Source organism: Aethalodelphis obliquidens, unplaced genomic scaffold (genome assembly GCF_003676395.1).
Source record: "Aethalodelphis obliquidens isolate GAN/ISIS:26980383/991018 unplaced genomic scaffold, ASM367639v1 scaffold25, whole genome shotgun sequence".
Classification (NCBI taxonomy): domain Eukaryota; kingdom Metazoa; phylum Chordata; class Mammalia; order Artiodactyla; family Delphinidae; genus Aethalodelphis; species Aethalodelphis obliquidens.
Genome location: NW_020837969.1, coordinates 258,408 through 274,315, shown reverse-complemented (window position 1 = coordinate 274,315; position 15,908 = coordinate 258,408). Strand labels below are relative to the sequence as shown.

Sequence of the window (15,908 nt, the reverse complement as noted above, 5' to 3'; positions counted from 1 at the left end):
GGATTTAAGCGGAGGAAAATCTGTGATGTCCTTATAGCTCTATATCACTGATTATAATGACAGGGTCAGGTCAGCATCTACCCTTTAGAAAAGACACATTCTGAGACTTTAATTCAAAATAAATCCATTCTAAATAGTGTAATAATTTGAAGCAAAAGTGCCCTTACAAATTAGATTCACATTTCATAGGAAAGGCTAGAATAGATCAGTGATCTTCAAACTACTTTGTTCCTGTGCCTCTAAAACAAAATATGTGTACAAATTTATATTGAATTTTAACACAGATGTAGAGAACAAACGTATGGACACCAAGGGGGGAAAGTGGCAGGGGTGGTGGTGATGGGAAGAATTGGGAGACTGGGATTGACATATATACACTAATATGTAGAAAATGGATGACTAATAAGAACCTGCTCTATGCAACCATAATACTCTTAAGTGTTTTTAAAAATCCATTTTATTCTGTACTGACTTTTGTTTACAATTATTAGTTGTACATATTTGGATGAAATCAACCTGATTATGATATAAATATGTTGAGCATTTTGATAATTATTAAATGTAAAAAGTGAAAATGTATTAAAAATACCTCTGAATGAGATGAATGGGGACTTTTTCAAATAGTTTATGTATTCACTGATGAATATTACTTATTACAAGAGCAAAGCAAGGTTCAGTATCGATTCTGTTCCTGTTATCCTTTGTTATAAGTATAAACATAAGAAATCTTGCTACAAGATAAGCAGAAGGGAGTGGAAGAATTTTTTTGGAAGGATGCCGTTCAATGATTTGAAATCTTTATTAGACCACATTGTGATCTGTTTCCAAAAAGTATATTTAGTGGTCTACAAGCTGTCAACTTCATCACATTTCTTCTTCAGTTTTATTGAAAGCAAAGAATTAGCAACTACCTGCTTTCAAAAAGATTCGTTATGCAGTTTTCGAATCAATACGATTTCTCAATTTCCGTGGAGAATACCAGAAAAGGCTTCACCAAGGCTTAGCAAAATACATACTGCCAATTACACCTCTTATTCTTTTACTTCGTGCACTTTATCTGATACATGCAGAATGGACTGGAAAATGGAACCATTGTTCATTTTCATTTACCTTAGGTGTAATCTCTCTTGAATGCTTTTATCATATACTTTCAGTATCTCTATTTAGTTAGCTCACTAATTTATGAGGAATACCCACTATATCATTTACTGGCAGAGCTAGTTCCCATTAAAATCAAACATTTTCTGTCAGAAAAAAAGTATGACTTGTTTTTTCAGTTCAAATAAATTAATATGCGTTTTGTCACAACTGTCTCAGCTCCGAATTCCTATGCTAGGCAGGCAGTAGAGAGATGAACAAAGACCAAATCCTTGCCAGGAGCTTGACCATTGGATTAAGTAAGGCATCATTGCCTTTAACATTTCTTACTCTATTGATGTTCTCTTTGCAATCATGAAACTCTTCTGCAAATGAAAAGCATTCACGGACAATGTTTGGGTGGGTGATGGGGGCATGAAACAATAAGGTTCTCCCTCCCTTTTGATATATCGGATATTAAAACATGCCAACAGTCTTAAATACTCCATTTCTCAACTTCACCGCACTTTGCCTTTGATAGAAATACGTGTAAGACAGGAAAAACACTAAAGCCCTACCATGGGTTTATGGCGTCTTGATTAAAGGAGGTTTATCAACAAAAAATACTTTCAGTTTTGCCTGTTTGACACACTGGAAACTTTATGTTCTAAGACAATGTATGAAAGAAAGATTCTGGATGTATGAGAGGTGTGCCTGTCTGTTGTAAAGAAGTCTACATATGGAAGTTGTTGAGGTTCTAGAAATTAATTCCTATAAAATACTCTACCCCTCTTTCCTCATTGGAAAGTCCTCAGGTTCCCTAGGGGTATGACTACTCTTGTTTGAAGACTCCTTGACTAAATGACCTCCAAGGGCACTTGAACTCTGAGACTCTGTGAAGCTTTTTCATTACAGGTACACAAGAAGACTATGATCGTAGCTACTGCTGCCCCATTCAAGCACATCCACTCAGTCTTGGTTATTTTGTCTTACAAATGAAAGAACCTTCTCTCTGAAAAAGAGCCACCTGTTAAATTAGCTGTGGGACTAATGGATAAGTAGATGCACTTATTGACCCATCAGTGGGTACACATATCTTTTCAGTGAGAAAGATTGTAACACCTCAAAATAGAATATGGAGAAGCAACAAAGCAAAACCTGAAAGCCTAGAAGTCAGAACTTGATTACTATTTCCAAAGCTAACGCTCTTGGGCAAAGATGGTGTTTCGGAAAAACAGCTCCAGGATTAGTACCACTTAATGCTTACCAGCTCTCAAAGCATGTGTGCGCTGTTAAAACTACTAAGCCATTTATACCAGCAGGAGATAGGGTGAAGACCAGAGAGTAGATTCAGTCACATAAGCTTCAGAAAATAACAATAAACTTGTTAATAACAGTAAAGTATAATAATAGCCTTAGAAATGTGTGAACATAATGAGTCCAAATATGAATGATCTCATGTTTACTAACATGTTAGTGGGAAAAAAGACTACTACTCCATTGGATATGTTTTAAATAGCACCATGTGGAAATCAACCAAAAGACAAAAACTTATTGGGAAGCTATAGTAAATTATAACACAAAGAATATTTTGTTATAGTATCCGTGGCACACAAAACTGCCCATTACTTCCTAATAAATTATGTCCTAAAATTGAAAGCTAAGCAGATTCTCTGGTATCTTTCAGTGAGCTAACATACCTGATTTTATATGGAATAGACAAACTTAAAACCCAGTAATTTGAAATAAATATTTTTTAATAAAAAGCAAAGATTATATGGATGACTATAGTTCTGGAATTGTGCAGGCCCCGATTTGCATCTTGACTCAGCCATCACTTTAGGCATGTAATTTACTTCTTTGAGCCTTAATTTCCTCATCTCAAAATAATATCGACCTCACAGAGTTGTTTTGAAATTTAAAACAGGTAGTACAGGTGAAACTACCTGGCATGTTGTAGGTTCTCACTAAAGGTTAATTCCATTTCTCTTTTCCCCCCTCCTTAATCTTCTTGGTAAAATCTAATTTATGAGAAATTTAGGTTCTTGTGCAAAAGCTTCCAAAATGAAAAGTAGAACTTGATCTCAGGTATTTTAAAATTCCTGTGAATAACGAAAGATATTTGCTTAGATAGCAAGCAAAAGTAATCTCTCTATATTTTTTATCTTTTTATTTATATATTCTAATTTTGCTAAAATGAATATTTATTAATATCATAAGATACATATTTTAAATTTCAATGAATGATGCATGATTTATAGTCTGTGAGTTGATACCTGAAAAATTACAGTGATTACTATAACCCAATTCTGAACTTTTATTTTCAAGAACATTTTATATTAGTAAATTAGTTCAACAGAGATAGACCTGGTAGGTAAAGGACTGTTAACTGCCGTGATTATAGACATCAGGAAAAAAGAAAGGAAGTGAAACTGTAAATAATGACTTTTTCTTAAGCTTTCTTTTACAGCCCCGTCCTGCCTCCTACCTAGGTTATTGCAACTGTATCCCAGCTCATCTCTCCACTTCTGGGCTTCCCACACTACTGCACCTTAATGTCCTTGAGACAGTGATTTCGTGTCACCTTTTGCCCGATCAGAACCTTTAATGGGTCTCTGTTTAGGTGTAGCTGTCCTTTGCACCTGATGGTCATATGTCATTGTAGGATGCAGTAGTCCAGATAGAAAAGAATCCCAACACTTACTGATAACACACTCTCCCTCAAACTTCACACTTATCCATAAATGTGATTTGTTGTGAATTACTCTAGACCCTAATGGCCATAACCTGGATATCTACCATAAACATCTGTTCCTTACTAATCTTTTTTTTTTTTTTTTTTTCCTGGCTGCGTTGTCTTCGTTGGTGCGCGTGGGCTTTCTCTAGTTGCGGGGAGCGGGGACTACTCTTCATTGCAGTGCACAGGCTTCTCATTGCGGTGGCTTCTCTTGTTGCGGAGCACGGGCTCTAGGCATGCAGGCTTCAGTAGTTACAGCACATGAGCTCAGTAGTTGTGGCCTATGGGCTTAGTTGCTCCACGGCATGTGGGATCTTCCTGGACCAGGGCTCGAACCAGTGTACCCTGCATTGACAGGCGGATTCTTAACCACTGCGCCACCAGGGAAGCCCTCTTACTAATCTTGAATTGTTTCTCCTGATGACACACATGCGCACGCGCGCACACACACACACACACACACACACACTAAAACATATTAACAGATAAGTGCCTTTGTAGCATTGAAGTATAATTAACCCATGTTAAATCTATTTCAAGTACCTATTTTTAAAACATGCCATGAATTATATGCATAGTAACACAATGCCTATATATATTTATGTATATACATATATACCTACCTTCAAGAAAAGGGGTGGAATAATGCTCTTTGACAGAGTTGAAAATACAAAAAAGCTAGTGGGAAGCAGCTGCATAGCACAGGGAGATCAGCTCGGTGCTTTGTGACCACCTAGAGGGGTGGGATAGGGAGGGTGGAAGGGAGGGAGACGCAAGAGGGAAGAGATATGGGAACATATGTATATGTATAACTGATTCACTTTGTTATAAAGCAGAAACTAACACACCACTGTAAAAAATTATACTCCAATAAAGATGTAAAAAAAAAATAACACACACAAAAAACATTTTTTTAAAAAAGGAACATGAATTATAAAGACCAAATTCTTTAACCTGGTATTCAGGGGCCTCCACCATCTGATATCATTTTTCCTTTTCCAATCTTATCTTTCATTACTTCCGTGACAAACCCATTAATGTCTTCCATTCATTTAATACCTACTGAGAGCCAAGTGCTTTATATAGAATACCTCATGTAATCCTTATAGCAGTCCTGTGATTGCATTATTACTAGCCCCATTTTACAGGTGAGGTTTAGAATCAGAGGTTCAGTATATACCTTCAGGTCACACTGCTAGTTATTGACAGAGCTGGGATTCAAACCCACGTTTATCTGACTCCTGCCTTTCTTAACTTCTTTTCTAGCCAGATGGATGTCTCTGCTCACCATCACCCTAACACAGGTTCAGTTCCATTGCCATGTTTTTAGTTGATATTCACCCCAACTCAGAAACCTTAGCCTACTTGTCCTACAAAGTTTAGATCAGAACTTACCCCTTCTGTGAAATCTTTCCACCTCCAGCCTTCAGTGATACCACTTTGCTCTGACCTTTAACTATGTGTTGCTTTAGATGGTCATTTAATTTATTAGTTTTTAGGTGTTGTCTTCCCAACCAGGTAACTAGTTGCTTGATGGCAGAAGCCATCAAAGCCAGACTAATCTCTAAGATTCTATTCTCTAATTTATATTTCTTCTTGATACCCACAATTCTGTGTCCCTAGTAAACACTCAAAAATGAACTCAATGTTAAATTAATAATTCTTCATAGATGGAAGACTCTCCTCTGTCATTAAAATAAAATAGTTCACAACTCTCCAACTTGAAGTCATCTAAATTTTGGATTCACAACGTATCCGGTGTTGTAGAATAGATATTTTATAACATTATGTAATATCTGAATTAATATTCAGATCAGTGTTCTTAAAAAGACAAATTCAATACTGTCAACGTTGTGACTTTCAAAAAGATTGACTTGATAGAGGATAATCTGCCCACTTCCATTCTCTTCCTTTGCGTTCATGGACCCTTTCCATGGAATAAGAGACAGTGTGGTTTTGTGTCCATTTAAGGCAAATTGTAAAACCTTCTCTATCACTAACCCCCTCAGAATGAGGAAGAACCTTAATGAAGAGGGAAGGAGGCGGAGTCGTACCAAAAAAGAGGATTCTTGGATTTGTTTCCTAAAACTGGGAAGGAGATGGTCTCTAAGAGGGGTCAGAGATTCAGGGAGTGGAGACTCTGTTCTCAACACATTGAAAGGCATTGAGAGGGCTAACACACGTGCGCGGAAGGCTGAAGGTGACGTTGAGGTAAAGATCAGAAGGAAGAGAAGTTGTGGCAGCCTACGTTAAACACTTCGTGAGAATTTAAACTTACCCCTCCTCCATCCCTTCCCCTCATAACGTGCCCCCTGCCCCCTCTCAACTGCCCTTCAGGCATCTGAATCTTCATTCATTCTACTATATAGTTTGGAGGGAACTACATGAATCTGTGCCATTGACTGCTTTTGTTGTTTGCTTAAGGATTGATTTGGAAATCTCCATAATCCATTCTGCAATTTCCAATCCATTAATTTACACTTTGCAGGGTTATGGTATGTTTAGAATGACTGGTAAATACCAGACTTGGATTAATCTCTCCCAAGAAATAACAACACATATAATTTGTAAGATAATTATGTTTCAAGCGATCAAGAAAGACTGTAGGTGTGAAAACAGTTGCAGTAATAGGCATACCTTGGGAGGAAGTAAAGGGATGTTGACTTAAATATCTTAAAGGATGTGCTCAGTCAGAGTTGGTTGAACAATATCTAACAAAGAAAAACCTTTTAAAGGAAAAATTAGAAATAAATAAGAGCATTTCATTTATCAGAAGAAAATGAAATTTTTGAGCATTTAAATAAAAAGAATTTTTTGAAAGTCAGAAAGCTGTTCTGTTTTTTGGCTTTGTTTCTTCTTAATTTTTTGTTCTTTTTCAATGGATCTCTTACATTCAGGAAAATTGGGTGGATTTACACAAGAAAATAACACCATAGATTCCGGAGAACTTGATATTGGCCGAAGAGCAATTCAAGAGGTTCCTCCCGGGATCTTCTGGAGATCACAGCTCTTTATTGATCAGCCACAGTTTCTTAAATTCAATATCTCTCTTCAGAAAGATGCGCTGATTGGAGTATATGGCCGAAAAGGCTTACCACCTTCCCATACTCAGGTAGGCTCTGTTACCAATAAAATGAAAACTGCTAGTTTACATTTTTAAAGTCATTCTGTTTCTTAAGTTCAGCTGTTTAACTGTTTGACCACTTCTGTGTTGATCTTTTACAGTGAAAAGAATTTTGAGTATAGGTGACACTTATCTTGAGATTTTTGAATTAGTAGGAAGAACAGCATTTTCTTCCTGACTTGCTTTAATCATTATTGATTGATTAAAATGTGCAGAATTTGTGAGTAACCTGATGAATATTGAATAGCATCTGAGAACGTAGTAAAACACCATAGATTTTCCAAGTGTTTTAGAAAGATTCTATGATCATTTCCAAAGATCATACTCCTTTCATGTAATAGATGCATGACATTTTCATCTCAAACATGTGTTCATTCTGTTGAAAATATATTATATACCTTTTACTTTATGTCAGATTTACTCTTTGTAAAGAAATTATGGGAACATAAACAGAAATATCATGATATAAACTTTATCAACTCAAGCCATGATTCCTAGTCTACATATGATGAACACTGAAATACAGAGATAAAAGAGCTTTCATAGGTCACCAAGGATGATCACAAAACAATTCAAATGCCCCTATATCGTAGATTCAAAGAACTTTAAAGTCAATTTGCTTTCATGAAAACCACCTCACAACTGTCACAGATCGATAATCCCACAGATTTTTCATAGTCTAATATTGGCTCACGGTGTATAAATTGGAAATTGTGGTTTAAAGAGGTCCCATTATGTCTAAGAGAAATTACTTAAATTACCTACCACAAAATTGGAGCCCGGACTTTTCCCCAAAACAGGAATTGCAAAAAATGTAATAGATGGTTAATTAAAATTGACAATTAGATGAGCTTAAAGTTATGCTTGAAAATCAGTTTATTTACTCATAGAATTTCATGCCGATTTTAATTGGATTTATCAAATGAGGACCAGAGGATTTTCATGTATGCTTTATATTATGTAATTTTGTGAGAAATGCTTTTTCTATAACCTCGGAATATAAATTATAAAGAAAAATTGATCCCTATACTAATAAAAATAATATCTTTAAAAAAAAGATGAGTAAGAAAATTTGAACGTGCTCTCTCTAATGTCATGGATCAGGGCAAGTTTCATATACGTACATAAATTATACAGCTGTAAATTTTTTGAATGTCATGCTTTGGTGTATTCATTTTTCTGATTTAACGTTTTTCATATCTACATTGTTAAAGTAATTCCTTTAATGTTTACATGTCAACTTCCTCTTACTGTGTACTGGGGTCCAATTTTAAATTTTAGATTACAATTGCATTTGACTCTAGTTAATGTTATAGGTGACACTGACTAAGATGTAATAACCGGATTTTCTTAAGTGGAAGTGGCCCTCTCTGACTTCAGTTATAGCAGATAGATTGCATTTAGTAGAGCAGTAGTCCAGTGAAATAGGAAAAAACATTTTTTTCCCACTGGAATCACATACATGATTAAATTATTTTTGTATAACTCAAGAAACATACCTCTAAACTAAGTACAATAGCGAGCTTGTAACCTAAAAATTCCAAAAATTAATTTCAGAAAACATTCTCTAATGCATTGGCACTTTAAAGGTTTATTTGAAGATTTAGGGTTGACTTATTGGAGGTTATATATACCATATAAGACTAGGGAATAAAAGGTGTAGCTTCAGGTTTTCTTATAATTCTTCTGGTATTTGAGCACAATATACGTGATAGCCACTCTTCTTTTCTCCCACAATATATGTGTTTAAGTAGTTATGCATTTTCTTAAGCTCCACAGTTATTAGAGTTCCTTCCTGCAGTTTATTCAGAATCAGCAGAGCAGACAGCTGTTTCTGAGTTCAGTGTTTAAACATGAAATATGCTGTAAAACAGCCCAAATTGAACATTTCTCTGTTTCTGGGGAACGTTAAATAAATCAACCTGAAATAATTAAAACTGGCCAAGCATACAGAATAATCCCTTGAGTTTTGAAAGTCTTTGTGACCCTCTGTAAACCCTTTGTAAAACTGTCCATATGATTGTTACCAAGGAATCGACTGACTTCCTTCTCCCTGATGCTCAATTCATTCTCCTGGACAGTTAGAAGCCTAAGGAAGCAAGTTAACGCTTTACGGTTAATAGCGTACTGTATCCTTTAAGTGCATCTGCATCAAGGCTATTTTAGAATAGGAGTCGGAAACCTGGGTTCTTGAGCACACACCCCTGCCACTTTCTGACCTTGTGACCTTGCACAAGTCTAACTTCCTTGTGCCTCAGTGTCTATCTGTAAAATGAAGGAGTTGCATCAGGTGATCTTTAAAATCACTCCCTCCTCTATGTCAATGATTTGCAGCAAGAATCTACCACCACCAAAGAGTTGATTTAAGAGCACAGTTAGGTATTCATAGATTCTGCGTTCTCATCATTTTGATAACTGAAATGAGTTAAGAATATGGAAAATCTGTTCAGAAACGAACCACCAAGATACCTTTATCAGGTATAAGCTTTGTCTCATGATTGCTCCTCCAAAGTGGTGAGGCTGAATTTTGTCCTAAAAATAGCATAAGATTCTAAGACTTGCTGCGCAGAAGAATCCAGAGGAATCTTATGAATAGGTATCACAGAGCAAAACTCTCGGATTTGCCCACAAGCGATTACTTTACACCCTGAGAACAAAGGTTATTAAATTTCTGCCCCACATAGTTTGTTTCCTTTTCGTGGAGACAGCTTCAGTGTTAGATAGGGGGCGTGTCTTTAGGTATTTGAGTGCCCTCCTGAAGTTGTGTGTGAAATGCCCCCCGAAGGGCCTCGAACTGGGCAGAGAAGGGCCTCGAACTGGGCAGAGACTCAACAACCGTCAGCTGCTCCCCGCCCAGCCCCCCTTTACTGTTCACACTGTGATGACAAACAATGAGCCCTATGATAAAGGTGACAATTAATAGGGTTTGTTAGGAGAAAAAAGTGTTTATGTGCAACGGGACCATAAAAAGAAACTTTTTCTTGTCTTTTTGCCATGCTAATGCAAGTATTTAAATCTGATGAGAAAATGAATGGCTTATTTGAGGCAGAGGCACCTTTCAAATGTGCTGAATTAATTTCCTCTGATAATTTCGGAACAGAATCCCAGTGAAATTTTGCAGTTCAGATATCCATACCAGTCATTATTTTCATCCTCATACGCTGTAGATGAAAAAGTGTTTGAATGCTAATTACGTTGTGGCTTTTTTTTATATTTCTCACAGCTAAATGATGTTATAATGCAGTTTGACTACACCAAACAATAACAAAAAAAAAGCTTTTAAATTTAAAATTTAGTATGTCGGAAGCTGAATTAGATATTCTAAATTCTGTCCAATAGTAACAGTAAGAGGTCTGTGTACAGTGGCAATGTATTTAACTGTGATTCTTAGAATCCCACAACTGATTTTTTTTCAATTTGATTGTATTAAGGGATTCAGTATAAATAACCTTTCCTTAGGAAAGATGTGTGATGAAATTCCATTTAAGCAGTCTATCAGAAAGTAGAATATTGATGATTCACATGTGTAGTGCTTTAGCATTAATGATTTATATTTATAGTGCTGTAGTGTACTTTTCACCATAAATACATACCTCAGGAATAAAATGAAACTGGGTAAGAGTCTATAGACACTATTTAAGAAACTATTGTCTAACAAGTTTATTAAAACTGTGTTGGAAAGTCTTTGCAGTGTCTTCCGAATTCACTGAATTATCTCTGGCTACAAAATTTTACCCCACTATTACCAGTCACATTCCATTTTTTTTCCTATTTATTTATTTAGTTATTTGCTTGTTTATTTATGGCTGCGTTGGGTCTTCGTTGCTGTGCACGGGCTTTTCTCTAGTTGCGGCAAGCGGAGGCTACTCTTCGTTGCGGTGCGCGGGCTTCTCATTGCGGTGGCTTCTCTTGTGGAGCATGGACTCTAGGCGCACAGGCTCAGTAGTTGTGGTTTGCGGGCTCAGTAGTTGTGGCTCACGGGCTCTAGAGTGCAGGCTCAGTAGTTGTGGCGCATGGGCTTAGTTGCTCCGCGGCATCTGGGATCTTCCTGGACCAGGGATCAAACCCGTGTCCCCTGCATTGGCAGACAGATTCTTAACCACTGTGCCACCAGGGAAGTCCCCATATTTTTTAAAATTATCTTCAAATTCTCCACTTACATTCTTCCAACTACCCAATGTTCATGATTAATCTTGCTAAAACAAAAATTAAGTTTAATGATGGTTGACTTCATGATCATAATTGGGCTGGCCATCCCTTCAAAATTCCTCCATTGTTTAATTTTTTAGACTTTTGATCAAAGATGTAAAGGCATTTTGTTATATGTTTTTGATCTAACTGTAACTAAGTAAAAATCCATGGCTTTCTCCATGATGCTCGGAATGATTACATCAGGGTCACAGAGAGGGGTGGAGTTGGGGTAACGGGAACAGCCCAAGCTTTGGAGCAAAGCGCACTGGAGTTCACATACCACCTGCGCCAATGACCAGATATCTGACCCTGCTCGAGCTTCTCCAGCTTCAGTTTCCTTCATCTTTGAAGTGTAAATATTAATGCCTTCCTAGAAGTGTTGCTAGGAGGATTAAAAATAATCCTGGCACAAAGTAATTATTCAGTAGCAGTGGTTACTACTTGAGTATTAAATAGGAGAAGATCTTAAGAGATCATCTAATGGTCTAACTAAAATAGAGCTGCTGGGTTTGGAATAGTATAGGTTTATGGTTGTATCCCCAAACTGCCTAAACTCACAAACTTAAAAAAAAAATTTTCATAATTTTATTGAAGTATAGTTGATTGACAATGTTGTGTTAATTTCCGCTGTACATCAAAGTTATACATATATATTCTTTTTCATATTCTTTTACATTATGGTTTATTACAGGATACTGAATATAGCTATACAGCAGGACCTTGTTGTTTATCCATCCTATATATAATAGTTTACATCTGCTCATCCCAAACTCCCAATCTATCCCTGCCCCAACCCCCCTCCGTCTCTAGGCAACCACAAGTCTGTTCTGTAAACTCACAAACTTTTTATCAGTCAGAAGAATTAAATAAGTTTGGAAACCGTATTGCGCATCAAGGGAAGAAATGGTCTGTGATGTTTAAATACAACAATGGTATTCGGTGTGCAGTGGGTAATCTCCATCACCCCTGTAAGTGCGATGCCTAGAAGACCTGTCAATCAGGAACTTTTTTCTACCATTGTGTTTATTAGAGCAAAGGAGAAAAGTTTGGAAAGGAAAGAGAGGAGCGGCCACAACCGTTCTCCTTCCGACTACTCAACAGTTCTCCTTTTCCTCATTCTCAGTACGACTTTGTGGAACTGCTGGATGGCAGCAGGCTGATTGCACGAGAGCAACGGAACCTGCTTGAGTCCGAAAGAGCCGGGCGACAGGCGAGGTCCGTCAGTCTCCACGAGGCCGGCTTTATCCAGTACTTGGATTCTGGAATCTGGCATCTGGCTTTTTATAATGATGGGAAAAGTGCAGAGCAGGTGTCGTTCAATACCATTGTGATAGGTAAGAACTGTCTTCAAAGCATCACTTCCGGGCTTCCGGCCTCAACACTGTGTTGCATAGAAATGCAACTGTCTTCACCAATTTGAGTGATCCCTAGGATGTTAGAGCCTGAGGTAAAAGTGAGAAATATTTTTTAAATTGTTTATGACTGTGTGACAAACCGTGAAGCACTGGAAGACAGTAGCACTTGGAAGTAGCTTGGAGGAGGACAGTGCATCGCGAAAACGCTTTAAAACGTCTGCATTTGAAATGTCAGTGTTTTGCTTTACTATTCGAATAATCTGGTATGAATGAATACTTTTGGGGGGTTATGGAGCAAGCCACCCATGCTTCCTTCAAGATGTAGCTAAAATGATCGAAGTGACACAGTTTACCCTGCACGAGAGGCAGGCTGCACAGCAAGGACTGCTTCTTTCTCTTTTCTTCAGAGTCTGTGGTGGAATGCCCCCGGAATTGCCATGGAAATGGAGAGTGTGTTTCTGGAACTTGCCATTGTTTTCCAGGATTTCTAGGTCCGGATTGTTCAAGAGGTATGCGACTTAGATTCTTTTCTTAAGCCAATATAAATAAGCTGTAGAAACACGAGCAATTCAGAAAGCTCTCAAGACAGGAAAGAAAAGAGGGGAGAAATGGCAGATTGCTTGTTCCAACGATGTGCCTGTTCTTGGAGAATCTCGATGGGAAACGTGGCTGTTAATTCCTAATTCCTCTGTCGTGTTTTATTTCACAGCAGCCTGTCCAGTGCTGTGTAGTGGCAACGGCCAGTACTCCAAGGGCCGCTGCCTCTGTTTCAGTGGCTGGAAGGGCACCGAGTGTGATGTACCAAATACGCAGTGTATCGACCCGCAGTGCGGGGGTCGTGGGATTTGCATCGTGGGCTCTTGTGTTTGCAACTCTGGATACAAAGGAGAGAACTGTGAAGAAGGTAAACATGTCAAACCTTGCAGAGGTTTGTCGTTATAGCTTCATAAAGAAACAGCTTGTATGTCTAACCTTAGTTTGGCAGATGAATCTTTTTATATGCCTCCTTCTGAAAGTAATTTTGATTTTGCATTGCTTCATGAACATTTTATCTAATAAAAAGAAGAAAATACCGAGGAGTCCTTTAGCTCTCTCTCAATTGTGTGAATAATTTTTTTTTTTTTACTCTGAGAAAGTACACAAACATTTTTGTCTTAGAACCAAAGGTGAACCGTTGAATTCTTTTTTTTTGCAGTTTTTCACCTTGATGCCAGCTTCTAAATCTAGCATTTTGGCCTCTCTAGAAAGACAGAATATTGAACATAGTATACTGATGGAGAAAAACACATCATGGGTTTGTGCCATAACTGTATAGAATGTTGATAGTCAAGATGCTATACTGTAAAGTGCAGTTGAACTGTTTTTTCAAAAAGCAGAAAAGCACCATTTCCGTTCTTCAGTCAAATGGATTTTATTGATCTGCACACACAAAGTGATGCAATTAAGTCTCTGGAATTAAATTTTCAGGCCATTGACCCTACAAGTGTAAAGTTTTATTGAGTCAAATTGCTAAATTAAATCTCGTCACCTAAAGCACATTAAAGTGAATTAAGAGAGATGGAGAGTCTGCAACTCATTTATTTCTCAAACATTTGAGGGTCCCATACAGCTGTCAGTATTCAGCGGTTATGGATTAGGTCAGCTGATTCAGATTTTGTTATAGAGAAGCCAATACTTATTACTCTCTGATTGGGCAGAACGGAAAGCAATCGTCTGAAACCTCAAGAGCAGAAGTGTGTAATTCACTAGAATTACAAATCCTTGCAAGAGTCTCAGTTACCTAAATGGCATGGTTCTTAATGTTTTATTGTATACATTCTCTGCATTTTTCAGAAACAAGTTCTTGCAAATAAACAGTGGGTAAACATTTGAGTATCCAAAGTGTTCAGGTAAATTAGATTGAGGTGTAATTCTTTGTTCCATATGTACTTGTGTATATCTTCTAGATTTGACCATAAATTTGTTCTCTTTTCTCTCCACTAGCTGATTGTCTAGACCCTGGATGTTCTAATCATGGTGTGTGTATCCATGGGGAATGTCACTGCAATCCAGGATGGGGTGGTAACAATTGTGAAATACTCAAGACCATGTGTCCAGACCAGTGCTCTGGTCATGGAACATATCTTCAAGAAAGGGGCTCCTGCACTTGTGACCCTAATTGGACTGGCCCAGACTGCTCAAATGGTGAGGTTCACACATGCCATACGATTGAGCGCTTAATATTGTTTAGCTACAGGTTACGACATTTTAATTTTTAAAACACACTTATTATACTTAATACAGATTTTATTAAAGTGAACATTTATAGAAATAAATATTAAAGTAATGAAATTTGTTATCTTATAATATGGAAAGAAACAGGCTTAGTCAATTTGTCATTAAATTTCTCCTTCAGTATTAATGTAAAGAAGAATCTTTCACTTGTGTAAAGCTCTCTCTCTTCTTAACTCTGAAGGCCTGTGTACAGCTTGGAGATTTAAGCACATTATCTCATAAACAGAGAAGCTTCAATTAAAAAATTATGTGACAACAGAAGACTTAATATTATCACAATAAAGAGTAAACATATATAGATATTATGGTGTACATAATGGTTCAACACTGAGTTTTTAATTGTAACTGTATGATTATAATAGAAATGACAGGTAGTAATTTTATCCAATCAGTCACGTTGTTTTTGAGCGCCAGCTCTGTGCATGGCTTTGTGATAAGACACTGCAGGGATAAAAGAGTGTCAGTCATCCCTGCCCTGTAGAATACTGGCTTTCAAGTTTTTGACCATGACCTAAATAACGTGTGGTCTTAAATACATTTTTACATTGTGACCTCATATACATATATGTGCATATACTCACATCACTGAAACAAAAGGTTTACAAAGTGATATACACTGATACTTTCTCCCAAGTCTATTCTACTTTTTTTAATGCCGGTTGCAACCCATGAATTAATTCCATGACCCACTCGTTAGTCGTACAGTTTGAAAAGATGCTGTTCTAGTCTAGATTACAGTTTAATTGGGGAGATGAGATAAACGTACATGACATACTTAGAAACCAGTGTGTTCCAGTATAATATTCTATTGAGTTACGTGGACTAATGTGCTAAAGTCAGTCAGGATTTAGATCCTGCCTTGATGCCTACTGAAAGTTGTCACGGAGATTTGTAACATTTCTTGCCTCCTTTTAAAGATTGTAGTTAGTGTGGAGGTTGAGGGAATATTTTTTGACTAGGGGAACAGTATTAGAAAGTACTTACGAGCGTGGATTCTGAAATCCGATGTTTGGGTTCATATTCAATCTGTACTACTTGATACCTGTATTCCCTAGGGAAATTACTGTATGCTTCAGTTTGCTCATCTATAAAATGGATTTAAGCATAAGACATTCTTTCCAGAGATGCTGCTGTGGGAATTGCTTGAATT

At 37.2% G+C, this 15,908-nt stretch overlaps 1 protein-coding gene across 1 annotated transcript in view; it reads left to right on the top strand.

Moving 5' to 3' along the window:
- The window catches only part of TENM3 (teneurin transmembrane protein 3), a 434,963-nt gene that overhangs the window by 309,832 nt on the left and 109,223 nt on the right, over positions 1–15,908 (top strand). Inside the window, exons 6-10 of the mRNA XM_027122504.1 lie at positions 6,712–6,926; positions 12,253–12,463; positions 12,892–12,993; positions 13,194–13,388; positions 14,468–14,668. Of these exons, the coding sequence (XP_026978305.1) occupies positions 6,712–6,926; positions 12,253–12,463; positions 12,892–12,993; positions 13,194–13,388; positions 14,468–14,668 (924 nt within the window). The remainder of the gene's footprint in view (positions 1–6,711; positions 6,927–12,252; positions 12,464–12,891; positions 12,994–13,193; positions 13,389–14,467; positions 14,669–15,908) is intronic.